The sequence below is a fragment of the Cydia strobilella genome, chromosome 8, assembly GCF_947568885.1.
Source record: "Cydia strobilella chromosome 8, ilCydStro3.1, whole genome shotgun sequence".
NCBI classification, from domain to species: Eukaryota; Metazoa; Arthropoda; class Insecta; order Lepidoptera; family Tortricidae; genus Cydia; species Cydia strobilella.
The window spans coordinates 16,939,259-16,962,184 of NC_086048.1; the positions used below are offsets into that span (position 1 = coordinate 16,939,259).

The 22,926-nt window shown below is 38.5% G+C and overlaps 1 protein-coding gene across 1 annotated transcript; it reads left to right on the top strand.

Annotated features, from left to right (window-relative positions):
* The first annotated feature begins 38 nt into the window (after positions 1-38).
* LOC134743696 (F-box only protein 28) lies at positions 39-18,733 on the top strand. The gene is made up of 8 exons (XM_063677300.1): positions 39-215; positions 511-833; positions 3,082-3,330; positions 6,921-7,116; positions 12,857-13,067; positions 13,676-13,874; positions 14,784-14,897; positions 15,374-18,733. Exons 2-8 carry the CDS (start codon positions 546-548, stop codon positions 15,680-15,682), a joined length of 1,566 nt encoding a protein of 521 aa, XP_063533370.1. The 5' UTR covers positions 39-215; positions 511-545; the 3' UTR covers positions 15,683-18,733.
* The last annotated feature ends 4,193 nt before the right edge of the window (positions 18,734-22,926 follow it).

Genomic DNA, 22,926 nt, shown 5'->3' on the forward strand with positions numbered 1-22,926 from the left:
GAAGTTTTTCATCAGTCGTACAATATAATAGACAATAAGATGCGCATCTATGGAAGCTTGAACGTTTTCTATTCTCCAGTCGGGCAACCAATCCAATTCAACAAAAAAATAATTCTTGTGAAAGCGTAGCGGAATCGGGAACTATTGCGTCTTAGAAATTTGATTTCTTTGTAAAATCAAGATTGAATATACAAAACATGTGCATGAACTCTTGAGTGAGTGTTTAGTAATCAGTTCTATATAAATTAAACCAGCCATAAATCCATAGAAATCATACATTCATTGGCGAGAAGTGATTGCCGATCTAGCCACGGCCACCATTTTAGAATTTACTGTGGAGCCCAAAAATAATTATTTTTGTAATAGAAATTATATGCAATGCTTCAGTAATAATGTTAATCGTTTCATTTGTTCATTACGTTTTTGTTTTTATAATCGGGAATTACGGATGCTTGTAGAAATGGTGTATAATTTGTCTGATAAATGGAGTGTCTAACGGAGATAGTGCAGTTTTCAGATTTTAATTGATAACCAAACTGGGTAAGATGGTGTCAACGAGGCAGATGAGTAGCGTCGGCGGCGGCGGCGCTGGCTGCGGCGAGGGAGCTGGCCCTACGCACGCGGAGCCCGCGGCCGTGTCTCGCGTGACTCGGCACTCCAGCGCCCAGCTCCCGGGGGGGTCGTCGCCGCACTCCTCGGCGCCGCCGGCGCGCTGCTCGGCGCTGGTCCCAGCGCCCAAGCCCTACTCTACAAGCCTGCTAGACTTGCCCATTGAAATACAAGAGAAGATATTTCGTATGATGGGCTTTAAATATGTGTCCCAAATCAGAATGGTTAGTTTCAGTATTTTTTTTATAATTTACATTTTACCTAACCTTGAGCATTGGCAGTCGTGAAACACTACTTATAATAGGTTGATTATGTACATGTACAGAGTATTACAGTTTTGTACATACATACAAGCATAGCTCAAAATATTTGAATATAGTATCTAGAAAGGGTACATTATATTCTTTAGGTGGCTACAATATATGAAGGGGTTTGGTGATTCTTTAGAATCTTTAAATTTTATATTTAGTTACTATATATTCATTTATTTACAATGAATGAACAGAAGCATTTAGCTGATTTGAATATGCATGAGGATGTGAAATGCAAAAGAAGCAAAATTAGTGCTGTAACCTCTATCCAAAAACATTTGAAGATAAAAATATAATCTTTTTAGGGTTCGGTACCCAAAGTTTGTATGTGTATATTGTGTACGTTTCTTGAATAATGTAATAGTATTTTTATTTTAGTCATTCTCATGACTAGTGATGATTGGGCTGTGATAAATGTAGTTAATAGCTGCAATACATAAAAACACATTATAATATTACCCTTATAAGCACAATAGTCATATCTTGAAAACAAATGATATCAAAAATGGTATTTTAAGTTTTAAGATACCACTCTAATTGGCTTATGATGGTGGAATACATGAGCTAGAATACCATCATCAACACTTAACTGATAATTTCTATACCTTATAGTCTAGAGAATCAAAATTTGCCAAGACAAATTCAATTTTGATTTATCAAAATAAAGATTCAAAATATAATAGAACGGGAGGCCTTTTTATAGGTCTCTGGGCGGCTAGAGGTTATTGCTAAGTCATAAGGTCCACCAATGTTTGGTTGAGTACAGCAAACTTCCTCAACATTGCCTACCATGCCCAACATTGCCTGGCTTAAACAACGGTGGTTCTTTACAAATAGCTCTCTATCTATATCTATCTATATAAGCCCTTTATCCTGAACTCAGATTTTTCTTCCTTTCTTTGGTAGTTTTCTATTTTTGTTATAATATGTCTCTAAGTTCAGTGTGCCTCCTGGCAAAGGCCTCCTCTAACTCCTTCCATTGCTTTCTATCATTCGCTACTCTTCTCCAGTTTGGACCAGCCGTCAGTTTGAGTTCGTCTTCCCACCTCTTGTACTGTCTTCCTCTATTCCTTTTACCGTCTGAGATACCAATGTGTTACTATCTTACTCCATTTTTCATGTCTGTTCCTTAGCATATGCCCAGTCCACCTCCATTTCAGTTGATCTATCTTTGAGAGTACATCTGTTATGCCCGTTTTTGCTCTTATAGTTGTATTTCTGTGTCTGTCTTGTCGTTTGATTCCCAGCATGCTTCTCTCCATTGCTCTTTGACAATGCTCAAGCTTTTCTCTATGATGTTTTGAGAGTGACCAAGTTTCGCAGCCATAGGTGAGGCAGGGCAAAATGCAGGTGTTAAAAACTTTCTTTTTGGTGCTATTACTGAGGTCAGTGCATTTCATCACCTCTTTCAGTGACCAGTACTTCTTCCAACTATTGGCTATCCGTCTTTTAATTTCCTTGGTTGTCACATTTTTATGGGAGATTATCTGTCCTAAATATACATATTCTTCTATATATTCGAGTTGAGCTCTCTATATCTAATTACAAATAATGGAAGAATTTATTAGAAATTGGACAATGAAAACTGTTTTATAAAGAATCACCGTTTTTAAGCCAGGGAATGTTGAACATGGTCGGCAATTTTGAGGAAGTCGATGGTATTGCTGTTACATTCAACATTCTTGTTAGTTAAACACTGCTAAATGCTAAAGCAAGATATAAAAATTGCCCATGACACCTGCACTACAAATTTTTATAATAAAGGAAACATGGAGGAAACATGGAAATAGCCGGGTCCACACAGAGCGAGCATACACGCGAGGCAATTTCCTCGCTCACAAAACGGCCAGTGTAGGCGACGCGCGTGAGGCACGTCTACACTGGCCGTTTTGTGCGCTAGGAAATTGCCTCGCGTGTATGCTCGCTCTGTGTGGACCCGGCTAAAAAAGAATTGTTGTATCACTCTCGGATTTTTCTGCTTGATAAAAATTAGTTTAGGCTATGCCTGTCTTACAGGATGGCACTTTTCATAGATTGCCAGTTATATTATTGTATTGTTTATCGCTAAAGAATTTAATACTAACAGCTAGTTATAATTATTTTATCGATATATAGGACGTATATATATTATTTTTGTTTTCAACTACGTCCATTGTTACAGGTGAACCGACACTTTAATACATTGTGTAGTAGTATATTAAACTCTACGTTCCAACGGCTGCAGAACCAGATGTTGCACAGATTTCAGTCCATCAAGGCCAAGATGCCTCGCCGAGAGTCGGCACGGAGGAGCCACCCTCTGGCCTGCGAGTCGGACATTATCGAGACTTTGCACATGCGACTGAGCCTTCTGCAGATGACTTTTGGTAAACATATAGAGAGGAAACACTGCTGTTTTTTCCCTGGAGAGGTGAGTTTCATAAATTCATCTAAAGCTAAATGATTTATCATTTTGTCTTATCTCCACAGCTAACTTATGAGAATGTTAGTCACCATGTTGAAAGTCAAATTTCAGGACTTCCCATCAAACATAAATATAGATGCTTAAATTCATTCCAGCCAAGCATTTAAGGAGCCTATTGTAGAAAACAACTTATAAGACCATGACTTGAGGCGAAGCCAAGGGTGGTTCGCGCGACTCGATCAAAATCTATAGACTTGAATGAATCAGTTGTGGACAACAGCAGCCGGTGGCGCCGCCCCATTGTCTGCGCCGCCGGTCGCGTGCGTCCAGTCCGCGGCCTTAGGTCTAAGCTTCTTAGCTTAGATAATATTAGTTATTCTGTGGCTTAGCCTCTCAAATATAACCTCTTTACTTAATCACAAATGCAAGTGATGTAGCCATGTTATGTGAGCCGTGATTCTATCAAGCAGCTTGAAGCATAATGCCTAGTATTAGCGTTTTAATCTGACCTGACCGTGACCTTGCGTATTCAAGCGATAGAGAGGCAGATTAAGAAATTTCGATTCTCGTTTTTCGCGGTAGGCATCAGAGACGAAAGCTGTATCCAGACAGCAATCAACTTTGCGGTTTGTTATCGCGTTATATGGCTATTATGGCTGTGTTACTTTCTTATGGCTCCTCCACACGATGGCCCAACGTAGGGATGCATTTATGCGTTAGAGGGAGCACTATTGCTATCTCGTTCCACCGCATAGCTGCGTTCCTTAGATTGGCCTACGTTGTGTCATCGTGTAGAGGAGCCAATAGGAAGGAGAATATTTGGGCAAATACGTATGTTTCTGGCATTGCATAATACCTGCTACCTACGCGTCATATGATAACCGAGGCCTAAGGGGCTTGGACGCGGAAACGGCTCACGCATCACTTACGCTGTTCCAATGCCATTATGGTAATGAGATTAGTCGTAACTGAAATAATATAGCACGAGATATGGAATTAAAAAGGCAAAGTAAGATTTGGAACGCCTAAGAGGCTTACACAAGTCTCGCTTACAAACGCTACTTTGAAAATACTTAGCTCTGAAAATGCTACGAAATCGATTATAAGTCTGTTATTCATGGGTTAAAAATTAAGCAATGTCAAACCAAAACTTGGCTTCCTAGCATTCTCAGGAAAATCGTAAGGTGTAAGTCGTCCTAAGCGTTACTCTGATTTTCGTCAATGGGTCAATCAATATCCCAGGCGTTCGAACGCAAAATTTCTTTAGATATTTCTGCTACACGAACGTAACGTCACGTTCTAAACGTCAGGCCATAAATAAACGTAAGTTTTTACGCGATTAAGTCCCTTGTTAGTTTAAAATTATATTTCTGCTAGTTTGGGTGTGGTCAGGGACCTCTACAAACAAAAATATCATCAAAATATTCAATCACCAATGTCGTCAGATCTTAATCTTACATGAAAACCAACTTCTGAGACGCCACGCCGTCAAGTGACCTCCAGAATTATCGATCATATTCTGTGATACACGACAAATTTCATCACTATTCTTTTCATAGAATATTGATGATCGCCATGTTTTTATTACACGATTTGTGTCCTTCTGAGTCACTTAAACGACTCTTTAAGAGACACTACGCTCGCACAAGTCACACAAATACAAAACTTGTCCAATTAATTCGTGTAATAAATAAGCGTATTTTGGCATCGTTGTAGGGAATGGTGTATTAAACAACATACTAAAAGTTAGGTTATAGGTCCCTTCTTATAGTTTTCCGTAAAAACCTTGTAAACGGTGACACGTATAGCAATTGTAATTATAACCCAATTACTGTGATAGCATAGTTTATCACAGAAATCATCATTATAGGCAGACGAAGTCGCGGGCAGTAGTTACTAATAAAATAACTCACTTATAGGTATTTTTGTATTTCGTCATTACTGTTTAGCCGAAAAAATGGTAACTAGACATTAAAAAGTAGAATATTGGACCTTGGTGTTGCTAATGTTGTTTACCTACATATGAATTTATGTATGACTAGTACGTCTAGCCACTGTTTATTTGGGTTATGGAATGCTGAAACACTAAAATGAATACGAAAGGAGACATCAGCATTCTAGTGCTCCAGCAAAGTAAACAAAATTACGTAGATTTACTTATAAAAGACCTGTAGGTATTTTTTCACATATAAAAAAAAGTTGATATTAACCGAAATCTAAATTAAATGATTTAATTTGCCAGAGACATGGTTACATAAGGTGTTATAAAGTTTTAACAATAAGGGCATGCAAAAGGGCAGGAAATCCTTAAGCTAATATTTGAGAATATTTGAAGCTACTTAAATGTTAAACCTATTTCACTCTTATAAAAGGGCGTTAAAAGGGCGTACTTGGGACGCCAGGTGGGGCGAAGGCCGATCGGACGTCCCAGGTATCGCTGGGGCGATGCTGATGGAGTAGATTTGAGCGCTCTCCATGCCGATAACTGGCGGGAAATGGCACAGGATCGAGACGACTGGCGTATACTCGTGTCGGCGGCCAAGACTCATTTTGGGTCGCTGCGCCATTAAGTAGTAGTATTTCACTCTTATAACAGTGCTAGATTCATCATCTACGTCACACCTTCCACATTAATTAAATAGGCATACAATCATATAATTATCGTATGTACATGTGCACTCACTCCCTCTTACGTAAATCAGGCGGTCTAGCATAAGTTGCATTCTCGCGCGCGACTCCATACATTTAGCGCGACTTCAAGTATGGACTCGCGCGCGAGAACGCAACTTACGCTAGACCGCCAGGTCTAAAAACCAAAACAATAATTCCAGATGGCCTACCGAAAAAACCTAAAATCAAAATTTCGCAGTAGACCCCCAAAGCGCATTTCGCATGTCGATATCTGTTGTTTATTTTATGTGGAGACGCTAGCTCATAGTTCTAGGTCATCGGGACGTACCCTATTAATTTTGATTCCCGTGAGTGTCGAAATATACGTTTTTTGCGGCATAAACGACCGTAACTTTTTTTTACGTTAACTTAGAAGTTTGATTTTTTCACAGCTTCAAGGGACCGTTGACCTGAGGTATATGGTTTAAATTTCGACTCGATACCTCCACGCGTTCCCGAGATAAAGGGTCTTGACAGACAAACAGACGGACGGACAGACAACAAAGTGATTCTATAAAGGTTCCGTTGTTTCCTTTTGAGGCACGGAACCCTAAAAATCTGGATTAGGCAATAATAGGTTTAGCACGAGCACGAGAGTAGTTAATAGGTATTAGGTCCCTACTATCGTCACAAAATAAATAATAGTACTACCGTACAGAAAGGAAACTTCCTACAAAACCGAAGTTTGACAGCGGTTCAGGGTCGAATCATGCTATCCCTTTCTAATATATGGTACTATCCCTTTCGGCTATTTAGGGTTGTCAAAATTCAAGTACGCACGAGCACGCAAAGGGACGTCAAGTTGTAACGACTAATAATTGGTCGGAGCGATGCTGAGCCGAACGGAGCCGAGTTTGCCCGAAGCGAGGAGATTCGCACCCCTGTTATCGTTAAGATTTGTTTTCAATTGTTTATTTTGTTTACAGATATTGGATGAAGTATACAGTATTCTATCATACTTGAAAACAACACAAAAACTAGCGAGGCCTTACAAAGTGACAGATGAACTCTTCGATTTGACCACCATGGCCATGGAGTACTTTAAGGAACACATTGAACCTAACTTGCCAGAAATAACGTATTTTGGTACTGATTTCTTCGACATCACGACTGCATTTTCACGTAAGTATTTCCTGTTTGTAATTTGTAATGTTTTATGCCAACTTGTGGTTATTTTCCTTACTATCAACCTATATCTGCCTTTATAGACGTTGATTTTGTATACAAGTTGATTTACATATTGGCGTTTGTTTCATCATCATCATTAATTTAAGAGCCTAGCTCTTGTCGGTGGAGCAATTTCCATGTATCTCTTTCCTGAGCCTTTCGTTCGACCGCCTGATACGTCACGACGTTTATCTTTTCCTTTAGTTGGTCCATGTATGTTCTTCTTGGTCTCCCTCTCTTCCGCCTTCCTTCTACTTTCCCTTCCACAATATTTTTTATGAATTCGTCGTGTCGTAACGGGTGCCCAACCATCTTCCCTCTTCTGCTCTCAATGATTTGCAACAGGGACCTCCTCTCCTGCACAAGGTTAAGAACTTCCTCGTTAGATTTTCTCTCGGTCCTACTAATCTTCTCCATCCGCCGCCAGCACCACATTTCAAAGGCTTCAAGTCTTTCTCTGTCCCTCTGTGTCATTGTCCACGTTTCACACCCGTATAACGCTATGCTCCAGATGTACACTTTGATAAGCCTTTTCCTGATTTGGCGAGATATTCTGGCTTTAAATAGGCATTTTTTTTGTATTAAAAGCTTTTTTAGCCATAGCAATTCTTGAGATAATATCTTGTGTACACCTGGAGTTGTTAGTAATGAAGCTACCAAGGTATTTAAATTTGGAAACTTGATCTATTTTACAATTATTTAATGTGACTGGTCTAGGTATTGAAACTGTCTTTGCAGTGACGAGCGTTTTAGTTTTATTTATATTGATTTTAAGTCCAAAATCCTTGAAAACTGTGTCCATGTCTGTAATTAAATCTTCCAAATGTCTCGATGTGTTTGCCATCCGCAAAGCGAATAAATTGAATATTGACCCCATTAAATTTGACACCCCCTTTCCCAGATTTGTGTGTGATTTGTGTTTGTTTATCTCCAAATTAAGAGGCCGGTGTCGATTTTAGTCGCAAAAATGTAAAATTGATAGATTTCGTCGATGAAATTGTACACGTTTTGTTACCAAATTGAAATAACAAGTACTGCTTTCTATTAGCACGTCTTCTTATCTTGCCTTTTATCAGATCAATTTTTTGAAAACAGACTCACTAAATTAGTAATGATTTTTTTTCTGAAGGACGTTTAGGTAAACGCGCGTAAAGCACTGATTTTGTCGCTCTTATTTGTAAATTTCGTAAAGTTTGGACTGCTAAAAATGGTAAATTTGTATTACACATATTCTGTACTTGACCTTTATCAGATTACATTTTTGTTATATGACTTAGAGTTCGAGAAAATGAAAGTTAAACGAATTCAATTTTCTCCAGAAATTACTTTAAAACAAGTTACAATTTTGCTGAAAATCGACTTAATTTCAACGTAATTTGGATATATGAACAATCTACAACATTTGCTGAAACTATTCTTATACATCAATTTGTATAATTTATCACCATAATTTTTTGATGAATTTTTAAAAACTGCCCCTTCTCTTCATATATTACCGGTGACGGACGCTCGCGACCTCATTATTAAAAGGCAAGAAAGATGAGAAAACGTGCTAATAGACACCAATACTTGTTATTTAGATATTACGTAACAAAACGTGTATAATTTCAACGACTAAATCTATCAATTTAAAATTTTTGCTCCAAAATCGACTACGGCCTCTTAATATAATTACTTAAAAACATGTGTTGCCACACAGTCACAGAACAATGATATACCTAGTATACATACTTTATAAAAATGCTAGTAGTAGGCAATCTAGCGCTTACAAATACCTAACTCCTTTTTAGAAAACTTGTATGCTTGTAAAAACGCTTCCCACATATACCTATTTTTTTATGGTTAAGGTCCGAAGTCTAAGTTAGGATCTAAGGTGGCTGGTTAAAATCGTGGGAATAGTTGCATGAGAGCGCAAGGCCGGTCGTTGTAGAGGTCCTTACGGAAGCCTTTGTACAGGGGTCTGTTTTGGACAATTTAAGATACACTTGCCTTGTATTAAAAACAGTAGGCAAAATAAGGCAAAAAATTACTGTAACTGTATTCATTAATTTTCAAGTACACCGGTAACATTGACCCGCATCAAAGATAGATATAACTCCGTAATAGATGGATACAGTCTAAGGAAAAACGTGCCTCGAAAATCAAGAAAATTTGATTCTCGTTCAGAGGGCGCTACTAGCTTTGGCCTACTGTCGTATAGATGGCGTTGACGGTTCCGTTAGTTATTTAACAATTTTAACGCATATCAGTGAAAGAACATGGGTCAAAATCATAAAAATAATTAATGCAAATGAAAAAAATCATTAATCCATATTTAAATACATTTTATCGTATTTTTATAAATCTTCGTTTTTAGTTTTAAAGTGTGTCGACAGATGGCAGTGAATTTACTGGGGTTACAAAATTTACTATGACAGTACCGCTCTAGTATAAGTTACTCTATGACCCGCATTTTTGATTTCTACACAAAATACCAGAAAGTCACAAAACATTGTCCATAATTTTATTGCTTCCACAAAAAAAGCACATACATAAGTTAAACGTATTTACATCCTACGCAATTTCAATGAGGGTATACGAGATTGAACAACAGGTCCGTAATTATGGTACATTTCCATTGATCAATGTATTTCCTGGCAAAGTATAAGACATACATGTTTTATGTTAATATTTTCGGAGTACAGTCGTGGATAAATAAAACGTAATGTGCTGTATAACTTAAAGATAAGTTAATACAGGAATGCATAAAAATGCAAATCGACACATAGATAACTACTTTTCTTACCATATTTAGTGACTAAAATCCTAAAAATGTATAAACGAAAAATAAACGTCTTTATTATAGTATGAGTAGCTATTTTTCTAAATTTCTCAGTCGCTCGTTTTATTTGCTACAAAATTGCCTAGGTAATATTATTATGACAATAAAACCTATCTAGGGATGATTAAAGTCGTCTACAAAGAGACTTACTTATTTTATTTCATGATTTTAAACTCTTAACTCACCGTTTTTACCAAGATTAATATTCTAACGAACGTGTATGCGAGGCAGTCAAGTTCTTACGAGTATTATTTAGCATAAACAGCTCATCCACTAACCTCGTAAAAAGTCGCATTGATGTGATATCCTAGAAAGGATGTCTCTGGCTTTTGCCATATTCTGCACGAATGTCGTCGGCCGCACGTGTAGGTTTTTAATAAAGCATTACGCCGCAAGACTCGGTCAGAGATCCGTGTCAAAGAATCTGCTAAATTCAGAAAGTGTTCTTGGCAATAAAATTACTATGAAATGGCAGCCTAAAACTGACGTCTTATATTTGATAGGCAAAATTGTTACGATATATCATAAAAACAAAAAACTTGTGACCTGACTGGCTGGCCTAGGTCGTAAAATACTCTAATTTTAAAATTATTGCAAAAATAAACAATCTCAATACTTTAAAACTAAGATGACATTTTATTTAGGTAAATTAGTTAGTCCCTACACTTTTTTCAGACTTTCATGAATTCTCATGTTATTTTCATGTTATTTCTGGGCATAATCATAATCATCATAATCATAATATTTTTCTTCAAAATAGATTCTACCAGAACACTTTTTGAAAGTAAAAAAAAAATTGTAGTAGAGAATAATTAAAAATAATTAAAAATAGTTGACATTGAATATATAGGTCTATTAAAATTAGATAATATATAGGTCTATAAAATTATAACGTTTATGCCACGCTTAGCTGTACAGATAAGGTATCCGACCATACGTGTTTGTCTGTTAAATAATCGTCTACTCTGTAATAGCCTTTCTTTATTAAAGTATCTTTTATTATAGTTTTGAACTTGTTTTCTGTCATATTCACAATATGATCGGGTATCTTATTGTAGCAACGTGTACAGAGCCCCAAAAATGATTTTGTACTTTGCTTAGCCTAGTTCTTATATCTAATAAATTATTCTTATTCCTAGTATTAAAATTGTGTACATCACTTTTTTTCCGAAACTGTAAAAGATTCCTTCTCACATACATTATATTGTCATATATAAATTGACTAGGCAATGTCATAATATTTATTGTTTTAAACAATTCCCTTACAGATTGATGGCTTTTTAAGCCGTAAATCGAACGTATTGCTCGTTTTTGTAAGATAAAAATAGTCTCAACATCAGCAGCTCTGCCCCAAAGTAATAGCCCGTAACACATTAAGCTATGAAAATAACAAAAGTAGACCATCTTTGCAGCATCTTCATCGGTTAGCTCCCTAATTTTCTTTACTGCATATACAGCTGAGCTCAATCTTTTTGACAGTGCCACAATGTGAGGACCCCATTGTAAACTAGAATCCATCGTTATTCCTAAAAAAATAGTTTTTTGGGTAATATCTACTACCTCGTTATTAACGGACAATCCTTGTATGCATTGTTTGACGTTAGGTAGCTTAAAGTGTACACATTTAGTTTTTTTTGCATTTAAAACTAAGTTATTAGCAGTAAACCATTCATGTACTTGTTCTAGAGCATGATTTATACTGGCAATGTCTTCGGAATCTCTGTTGACATGAAATATAAGTGACGTGTCATCAGCAAATAAGACAATTTTAGAAAACTGCTCCGCCATAAATGGAAGGTCATTCACGTAAATGAGAAATAAAAGGGCGTTCTCTAAAATAAATATTGAAAACCTGATTCATTCAAATCTAGACATTCATGGGCTCATTCCACTCAAAATCGACAGCATTCTCCGTCCTGCCATTAAAAAAAGATTTCCCAAAATGTCCATTCCATTACGCCACGTTTTAGTGTGAATTTTTTTGGCTTGTATGTGCGTGACTAAGTGGAATGTACGATTTTCATACAAATTTTTGGGACACTTTTTTATTTCTTATTTCTTTCTTTATTGCACCATGGTAATTACAAGATATTAAAAATATGTAAAAAGTATCTCATGGACCCGGAACGGGTATGGCAGTTAAAACTTAAAACTAGGACTTGTGCTAATATAAATATTAAATTAATAAAAATTATAATTATTTACACAGTAACATTAGTTGGTACAAATATCGGAATCATTTAAAAAATCGTCAACTGCATAATAGTTTTTATTAATAAGAAATGCCTTCAACTTTTTTGCAAACGTTTCGTCCCTCTCCTCTGACCTAATGTAGTTTGGAAGATTGTTATAATATTTTGCGGCGGCGTATAGGGGGCTGTTTCGGAATAGTTCTAGTTTTGGTGCAGGTAATTGAAGTTTGTTTTTTAACCTTTCATTTTCATTTATCATCAGGATTGAATATGCTAGTGATTGTGAGTTGAAAGAACCCAAAAACACCAGGATCTGTGAGAATCAGGTTTTCAATATTTATTTTAGAAAACGCCCTTCCACTCAGAATCAGGAGCTCTTTCGATCCGAATAGGAGAAAAAGTGTCCCAACATTTCCATACATTTTTCGTTTTTTTAATTCCGTTGCCGTCATAGTCTATGAAAATTAGTAACGGTATGGAAATAAAAATCGGGATACTTTTTTTCTCCTATTTGGACCGAAACAACTCGTGATTCTGTTCTGGGTAGATTTTTTTTTACCGAATCTGAAAAAAGTGTAGTTACAACTTTAAATAAAATGACCCTTATAGGATAAATCGTCATCTGATTAGCATCTGGGTTAGGTACAAAAATATAATTGAAACGTGTCGTTGTTACTTCCAGCCGGCGAGAGCAGTAAATCATACATGTGCCTTGACTCGCCGCCGCCCAGCGGCTTCGAGTCCGGCAGCGCGGCCGCCAGCGCCGTCTCCGACCGCCGCGTCTCCATCTCCAACCTGTTCATGGAGGAGAGCCTCCCGCCCTCGCCGCCGCCGCCGCAGAGCAACATGGTGCTGCGGAAGCGGATACACCGCATCAAGCAGGGGATGAAGAAGTGAGTGCCTTTGCCTGCAGGCTGCAGGAAACAAATAGTGGTTGCTATAATGGGTGGGTAATGCAGTCAAGTGTGCCTTGAGTCGCCGTCTCTGGCCGTCGTGTTTCCATCTCCAACCTATTCATGGGGGAGAGTTTCTCGCCGTCGCTGGCGCCGCCTCAGAGCAACATGGTGCTGCGGAAACGGATACACCGCATCAAGCAGGGGATGAAGAAGTGAGTGCAAACATTTTAATGTCTTTGTTTTATACCGATGCGTTCAACCTCAATACAGGAAAAAGGAAAGGATAAAAAAAAGTTTTAATTTCATGGCATCGTGGTCGAGTTAAGTAACAATTTTAAAGGACACGGTAAATTTAGGTTTATATAAAGGTTAATTAATAATTTCAGCTGAATTTTCCTTTACAGATTTATTTAACTCGACAAAGCGCAACGCTGCTATGAAATTGAAACGTTACCGTTAGAATGGATAGTGGCCGCATTTTTTAATTTATCGGTTTATGCTTCGATTGCTCTTAAAATTGATATCTGCTAGGAATCGGAACATATCGCATCAAGTAGGTAACGTACGTAGTGTATGTTTGTTACTAAATGTGTGCTTTATTTCAGATACAACGACCAACTATCCGCCTTACGTAGCGATCTGCGCAGCTGCAAACGCAAGACCGCACTACAACAAAAGCAGATCGCCGAACAGCAGAAGCAGATCGCCGAACAGCAGAAGCAAACGCTGGATTACGCCAACCGTCTGGACGACTACGACAAGAAGAATGAAGAAACTAGTCGCAAGTTCCAGACGCTGTTGCAGGTCAAACTTTATTCATTATTTAGTTCAGACAGGCGTAGTACCGAGAGACTGCGGTCTAACAAAAGCAGATCGCCAAACAGCAGAAGCAGACGCTCGACTACGACAAGAAGAAGAGATAAGTCTCAAGTTCCAGACGCTGTTGCAGGTCAAACTTTCTTTATTCGTTATTTAGTTTAGACAGGCGTAGCACCGAGAGACCACGTTCTAACAAAAGCAGATCGCCGAGCAACAAAAGCAGACGCTCGACTACGACAAGAAGAAGAGATAAGTCTCAAGTTCCAGACGCTGTTGCAGGTCAAACTATTTATTCTATTCGGCGAGTCCACACACGAGTCGCCTCGCGAGGAAATTGCCGCGCCAGGTAGCTCGGTCGTTGGAGACGTGCCTCGCCCGAGCCGTCTACACAGACCGAGTTGCCTTGCGCGGCAAATTCCTCGCGAGGCATCTCTTGTATGTGAATCTGCCTATTATTTAGTTTCAGACAGGTGTCCCAGGTGATTAGCAAGTTATGTACGAGTTTTTTTTTTCGCGTTAGTGTTCTCTTATAGAAAAAGTACTTTTTGACAATGCGAGTAGCCCAAGTTTCAACGATTGATTATCGACATTTATTTTATTATTTTAGGTTATACGTGGAGCGGTGATGCCGTGCCCGGCGTGGTGCCCGGATAAGATGGCATCTTCCCGATCTACCTATGCGGACGATCGTATCGAGTTATACCTTAGATTAGATCCGCGTTTAAAAACCGCCTCTGCAGTGCGCTATGCAATGTCGTGCCTTGTCGACTATGATAGACTGCCCGTCGTTTTTACAAGCCTTTAGATTCATTTATTCTGCATAATGAGGCATTGTGAAGTTTAGTACTAGTATAATAGAAGGGACTCGGTAATATCATTGTATTGTAATTCTAGGAGCTGAACAAGTGCAAGACGGAGTTGCAGTACTGGCGCTCGCGCTCGCCCGCCGTGCCGCCGCTGTGCGCCGAGTGCGGCGCCGCGTTACATCTCATGCAGCCCGCTAGCATGGTAAATACATATAACACTGTACATTAGTTCAAAATATTACCGTGAAACCTTCCAAATACAGTTCAAATGGTTTAAAATTAACTTGGGTATTGAAGGTGGGAGTATTATTTGTTTTTTTTTTTGTAAAATGTGGCTTTTCATAAAAGAAGGGTCCTTATGCTTCAAGGGCAATAAGGACGTTTGAGGAAATTCCGATAAAAAGGTCCTTCCTGCAGATAAAGCATAGCGCAAAGCCCGCCGCAAAGCCCCGGAAAGCTGCCGGAAAGCCACAAATAGTTTTGTAGATGACAGAAAAAAACGTAGATAAAACCAAACGGAACGTCGGTATCGATATTTAATTACGTAACGAACTCACGTACGGTGGTTTTACGGAGTACGAACGCTTAAACATGGATCGCGCGGAGCCGGGCGATGAATAGGTGCATTTTTTGTGAAAATCAACGTGAAAAATAGCCTATTTACTTATCTTATCGCAGTGGGCGGCCGGCAGCAGTACGGAGCCGGAGCTGGAGGTGGCGGGCGGCAGCGACGCCGGGCCCGCCCTCCCGCCCCCTCCCCCTCCCCCGCCCGAGCCCGCCGCGCCGGAGCCCTTGCCCTTACCCACGCCCGCGCCCGCGCCGCCCGGCAAGGACCACAAGGCGGACAAGGTGCGGCCGCCGCGGCCCGAGCGCGCCGAGTCCTCCGGCGACGAGCGCTCCCCCGCCGCGGGCCGGCGCCGCGCCTCCGCCGACGCGCACACGCCCGACCGCAAGAAGCGCCGCCTCACGCGCCCGCGCAAGCTGTGAGGACTCCCCCGCACCCGCACCCGCACCCGCGCCGCACACCTGATATCCTGGAAAGGTAGGAGTGGCCCGAGCACTCTGACACGCTCCCCGCGGCCCCGGGCCGAAACCTGAACCGAAGTATTCTTAATGAGTTGCCGCCCGCGGTGGGCGTGTCGGCTGACCGTTTCTAGGTCTTATGACGTTGCGTTGCGGCTTAGAAATGGTCAGCTTGTTCCGACGTTGGCCTGGGTAGCGGTCGACTTTTGAAAGCTTAGTTGTTTCTTTCGATGTTATTCGGTGCTTTTTTCACTGACTCGACTGACTACGCGGGGGAACGACCGGGCCGTATCGCTTCTAGGCAAACGGTGAGCTCCTATTTTCATCGAACTTCCCGACGTTCCAAATATAAATTGAGCTATCCGTAGTGGTCCGTTCGACCGAATCTTGATACAGTTCTGACGGGAATCCGCCGCTCTCCGTTTACTTGATTGCGCAAACATCCATCCTGACATCCTATATGTCGTACTGACTCGAAAACGTAACGTTAATAATAACCTTGTATATATATATATATATATATATATGAACGTTTGTGCTCCCGACTCGAGTAATATTATAAGTTAAAATTCAGTACCGGACCGAATTCTTGCTCGACAAGTGAGGTTTTTTATTTTTTCTTTGCTATCTCTAACTATTGTGTTAGCTCGACAAAAGCTGACCTCGGTCTGTAAATTTCTATAACCCTACACTAGTAGTTGGACACATAAAAAATCTAATACTATAGAGCTCAAAGTTTATACATTATTTTGTCTGAACGTAACCTTAACTTCTAGAGCTATACGGTTGGTCGAATAGACGTTTGCTGGATGTTATTTTCATCTATAGTTATTTTACTTCATTGCATGTCAAAAATAAATTATGAACTACGTCCAAAATAACCTATATTCTTTTAACTACATTGTGGCAAGGGTTGTAGTAAACTCAAAGCTGATTGTATGATAAAACTAGCATATGAAATTCAAGATGAATACTTAATTATTGGTAATTTCTGAGCTTGTATTTTGTCATACAATAAGCTGGTAAGAAGTTTGTTGATTTACTAAACACGATACTTTGAATGTATCTTACGTATTCGTATGTAAATCTTGCATATAATGTTAACGTTATTTATGTTACAATTAGCATTATTGCTTTTGCATTATATCAGCACTATGGCCTAAAGTAAAAATAAAACACAATGTTAATGCTGATGCAAATGTTAAGTTTGGAAATTATGATTTCACAGACTGGCCTATTTATTTCTAAACAAGAATCAGCAATTTTACCTACTTGCGTAATTAAAGTATCAGAAATGTATCTCAGAGCAGGCCCTCTACAAATTTGTACAGTCGCCTTCAGATATATCGGAGCGGCCAAGGTGCTCATTAATATTTGAACACGCCTCTATTGTCATAGCGTTTGTGTTCAGATACTTTTAAGCATCTTGGCCGCTCTGATATATCTGATGGGTACTGTAACAGTCTGTTTAATAATTGCTATTGTATCTGAACATTTTATTTCTTTCTCCATTTTATCAGACATCTCCAAAACGACTATCATCAAACGACTTACCTTTTATTTTTATGTTCTAGTTAAGATTTTATTCTCAGGTCATACACGGAATAATAAAATTTTCTCTTTCATTCCCAAAAGTTACAGGAACCTAACTCCTCCTTGTTTCGACCTATTTTTGCATAAACCACCCCGATGTGGTTTTTGCCTATATCTTGTTATTAAGTATTTGTTTCATCAATCCTTTTACTTTTGCGAACAGAAGAGACAATTTAGAACCTAAATCTGCGTATGACTCGCACCTTAAAACTTCTGTAGATATGTATGCTTTATATTTACCTATATCAAATTCTGTTATGTTCAGAAACTTCAAACATATTTGCAATAATGTAAAAAAAAACTAATTTATTTATAACTTATGTCCTTACTTTTAAAACTTACATATTTTAATGTTCTGCATCGATTCATTGTTCTGATAAGATCAGAGGGCCTACCCACGATGCCAATCGCTTGCTAATGAAACGGTAATGTCTCTATTACTCTTCCTCAAACGTCTGGCATCTTGGCTAGGCACCCAGTAGTATGGACACTCGATGGAGTAGTTCAGGCAGAAGAATGACTAAGGCTAGGTTCACACGGAGTAAATTTTTCCTGTATACCGTATACGGGATTTTATCGAATACCGTAGTATACGGGGAAAATTGAAGCCGTGTGAACCTAGTCTAAATGCACAATTAGTGAATTGATAATAAAGGAAATATTAAATGCGGTCCTATATTTTACCTCCAGGGCATTGAAGAATGAGGCATTCCTCTAGATATGTGCATTATTACTATAAGTTGTTCACTGCAGCAAATTATACAGGGTAAAATTTTAATCATTAGCCATACTATGCGTAGTGACTTTATAGGTCATACTGGACAACTTTTATTAAGAGACCAATGCCGAAATCGCGAAAAAAAATTTGGCTATTTCATACATTCCGGCTGATGTGATACCGCTGATTTCTATAGGACAGCCAAATTTTTTCCGCGATTTCGGCATTGGTCACATAATAAAAGTTGTTCAGTATGACCTATAAAGTCACTACGCAGAGTTTGGCTAGTGATTAAAATTTCAGCCTGTATGCAGGCAACATTTCAGGGCAGTATTCAAATACCAAATGGCTAGATAGATTTCTTTATGGTGAAGAGTAAGTGTTGTAATTATTTTTATAATGCTTGTATACTGCAGAAAGAAGGCACGTAAACAACAAAATCAAATGTCTCCCACGTGTATCGTATTTTCGTACATTTTTAATTGCGATGTTGCGCTGTATTCTTATTTTATTACAAAACGACGCAAAATTAAACAACCACGGTGGACCACCATTGAACTGTCTTCAATATCATAGGGTGAGCGAACAAGCAATGAAATATGAGAAAAATAAATAGGCGGGTCCACACAGAAGGAGCCGCCTCGCGAGGAAATAGCCGCGCGGAGCCGCTCGGTCGGTAGAGACGTGCCTCGCCCGAGACAATGCGGCCGAGGCACGTCTATACAGACCGAGCGCCTCCGCGCGGCTATTTCCTCGCGAGGCGGCTCCTTCTGTGTGGACCCGCTTAATAACGTAGAGATGTAAATTTGTTTATTGCCTAACCGATGCCTTGACTATATTCGGTTTGTTTTGTTCTCGTAACATTCAGTTGCGCTAGGTTTTACAGCCCTGACTTTAATTTAGTTAGAATTAGGCAGTAAATAGGTGAAGGTCGGAATTATGTGTTTATCTGTAAATAGTCTTAAAGAATCACATGTGTACAAATAAAATATATTTATGATAATATAGTAATGCAACCATGGAAATAAATATTTTGTGACATGATGTATAGTTAAGCGACAGTAATCTAGTTGCAGCAAGCTATTTTCAGTATGTTACGTAAAGAGATGCTCACAGGGCTTCACACAGTTCTTGCGTCATGTCACTCTTAAGAGCGGACTCCGGACACGAACATTCTCGTACGTTAACCTTCACGTAGTGGAAATTAGTGATAAAGATTTGATTCTACGAAAAACTTCAAACATGATCTTAAGTGATAAAGGGTTGCCAGTAGATCTAAAATAGCAATTCTAACTATACTGTGCAGTGAGAATCAAAACATTAGAGCTAGTAAGTAGTTGGGTTAGAATTTCTATATTACGAGTACTTTGGCAATTCTTTGTAGCTTTTTGGTTTGACAAGTTTGTCTCGCTCAGGACTTAAGTGTCTCCCGTCTCTCCTTACTCTATCTTTATTGCTCATCTATCATACTAGCGTCGCGCATTCTAATTTTATACAGGCGCGACAGCAGTACGCGTGCAAGTGAGACGTGTAGACGGGTCATTGTCCGAAATAGTTCGTGGGTGGCGGCCGCACTTTACTCGCACATATCAAGTGTCCACCCCACTCACCGCTCGCTCGTGTAACAAACGCACAAATACATATAGCATAGTACACTACATTAGCACAGATAACTGATGTAATAGATATGCAAAGTTTCAGAACAGTTCTGATTAAACAGCTCTAATCTAGGTAGCACTGACTCGGCGCCATATTTTTCACACACTGACACTGCAATGCAGCGGTAAACGGGGCGACATATCGACTCGCACGCCATTACGTTCTCATTGTATTGCACTGAGCGTATTTTTAACAAACTGATGTATTTGCTAATATTATGTATTTGCTTACATCGTTAAATCGGTCGCTCCGCTCACCTCGGCAGATTATGGTCTTAGTATGTGAATCCTGTGTGGTATAGTTTGTTTCGCTGGTTGACAAATGCTTTTCACCTGCATCATTAGCAATACAAGTTGTATGTCGCCGTGTTTACCAACTCCAATAAAGCGGTTTTCATGGCTCGATTCTTTATGACTTTGCACGTCCATTTATTTAGCTGTCTGTGGCATTAGGTGGTTAGTTTTATCTGAAGTTCAATTCAAAATATTTAGATCTGAGAAGTACCCGCATTTTGACCAATTATCAAAAATGTTATTACAATACTGTAGTAGCGGTACTGGACAATAGAAAAATGCAATTTTCAGAAATAAAGCTCACATATGAGCTACTCGTAGTTTATCTCAACTCTTATCAGATAACACTGGCAAAAGGTACAATTGAATTATAGTTTTACTGCATACTTATAAGTAAATAAATCTTTAAAGTGTGGTAGTTAATGGTACTATGCCCGAGGGAGGGTAACAGCATAAATAATTAAATTAAAATAGGTTCTGTTTAGATGTCAAGTCCCGTAGCGTAGCCTGTATTTATATCAATCTAAGACCTCAGACAAGTAATCAAGTGCAAGGATCTAGGTGTAGGTAATATGGACAATAAGAGTTACCAGTTTCCGCAAGACTTGTTACAATTGCGAACATATGATTGTCCCGACGTAGGGCAGGTACACTTGTAAAACAAAGTATTAATTGCTCATGAGTGTTCAACCAATCTTTGCCGCGTTAGTTGTTTGTGTAAATATTTCTGATTGTACATACTATGTATGCTATGTGTAGAACCTTAGCTTAGAATGTTTCACGTTTTTAGTGTTGTAAGGCAAATTATCAAATACGAGTGAGTAGATTTCTTCTTTAGTGTCAATAAACTTTGTGTTAGACATTGTTAGAGATAAAGCTTTGGTTTCTACCTCTGTTCAGAATGTCTGAAATATTTAAAATGTTGGTATATCTTGCAATCTGCAGGCTAAAATTATTTTTATGATAGTGCGTTATGTATGTGTACTTTTGTAAGCATGAAAATTAAACCAACTTCGTGGCTATGAACTTAAACATAAAATGTGAATTCTTTTATAAGTCTGCTATGCACGGAGAATTCTCGTTTATTTTGGTTCATTTTAAAATGTGTATGTTGCAAATGATTTAAACTAATATTATAGTTTAGTTAATTATTATATTTTACATGTGTACATAATTGTATCGTAGACTAAGTAGTCGATTTGAAATCATTTTATGGCTCACCAAGCTTGAAACTCTAACGCAAGATATGCGTTTTCATGTCTTAAAATATGCCTGCAACACAATTTGTTGTCGTCACTTTCATTTGCGATGTTAAGGCAAAAGATACAACACGAATATTTGGGCAAATAGAATGCGTAGGAATTCAATGTCTGAAGCACACTACTTAATATTTACTCCGATTTTGATGGCAATTTTGTCACTGGTCTATATTTATGTATTACAATAATTCTGTACTGTTCTACAATCATGTACAATTTTGCTTACATCACATTATAAGTACCTATATCCCGGAACGTGTTCGGAATAGTTGTATTCAAGGCTTGAAGGCTAGCACAGCAGATTGATGCCTTAGCGCGAAACTATCACTATCTGAATATTTAATGTGTGTCTAATGTCAAGTGACATATAAACCATCTCTGTGTGAGTTTAGAATAATGCATGAAACAGCGTGTGGTAGCCTGTTGTGCTAACAACAAGTCCTTTTATGCTTAGCCGCAGAATAACAGGCCGACCTGTATACATTAAACTTGACGATTTATCTAGTGGAAACAGTGGAAGCATTTGTGTCGGATCTGTATTGTGACACGCAAGGAGCATATATATGCTCCATGGGTGTCAGTAACGAACAGGTCACTTCAAAAACATCTGACATTACGATGTCTAGATTGTCTATGAATTGTATTGTTGGAATGATACTGACGTCACGGTTGTTTACATGATAAGACACGTAAGGATGAATACACTAGATGTTTCGTCCTGGCCATTCCGTTGAAACCAGCTCAACATTTTCATTCAAGTATGGATGGTCTCCATGCATTCAAGGGAATTTATCAATACAACTTCAAATCTGCTTTAGAGATTCGTCCTGAATAAAGAGAGCAATTTTGACGTGACGTCATTCAAAGTCATATTTCGCGTCTCATGAGTGGCCTACTGGTCTAGTTTGGGGTGTACGGTCCTTGGTGGTGAGAATGTATTTATTTCAATTCGTTATTTCCCATTGTAGCATCGTTCGGGCATGTGTCGTGTCAAGTAGATTCTCTTCTTTACACGCGAGACACTTAACTGTAATAGTATCCTTTATTCGCTTACGAATGTATGTATTATACGAACTAAAATAATATTTGTTGTCAGTTGTTATCGTTTGAGAATGCCTTAATATTTGTAAAGCTGAAATGGTCCACTAATGGCATTAGTACCTAGCGTGAAACAATGAAAATTATAATATTATTGTGCCCGAATGTCGCGTACTTAAAACTTACGCTAAACTCCTGAATGGATTTAAAATCCGATAAAATTAATTTATATATACTTCCTACTACAGTTTTATTTATATAATTTCTTTTTCCATAGTGCAATACATTTATATCCAATCGCAAAATTAGTAGTTTTTTCTTCAAAACTTAGATATGATAGGGCTGTAAAATAAGGTTTAAATTAGTTTAATGTTAGAAGATCCTTAAAAAGTGCACTAAAAGCATAATAGGGAGTTTATTACGTTGTGCTCTGATGAGTGTGTGTACAACCAGCAAGACTGTCAATTGCTGTAGATATCCTCTTTATAATAGTTATATTATTATATAGTATTTTTATTAGACAAAAATACAATAAATGTGTGAAGTCCAATATAACATAGTTTTATTTTCTTTCTCAGAATCTGCCAAGGAAATTCATGACTTTACGTTACGTTCAGTTGTATTAGCGCGGCACTTCGAAAGATCTAA

Bases quoted from the DNA above. Each gene is read 5' to 3' on its own strand.
- LOC134743696 (XM_063677300.1), top strand. From the start codon at position 546: ATGGTGTCAACGAGGCAGATGAGTAGCGTCGGCGGCGGCGGCGCTGGC. The intron at 13,068-13,675 runs GTGAGTGCCTTT...GCTTTATTTCAG, and splicing joins ATCAAGCAGGGGATGAAGAA to ATACAACGACCAACTATCCG. The intron at 13,875-14,783 runs GTCAAACTTTAT...TTGTAATTCTAG, and splicing joins AGTTCCAGACGCTGTTGCAG to GAGCTGAACAAGTGCAAGAC.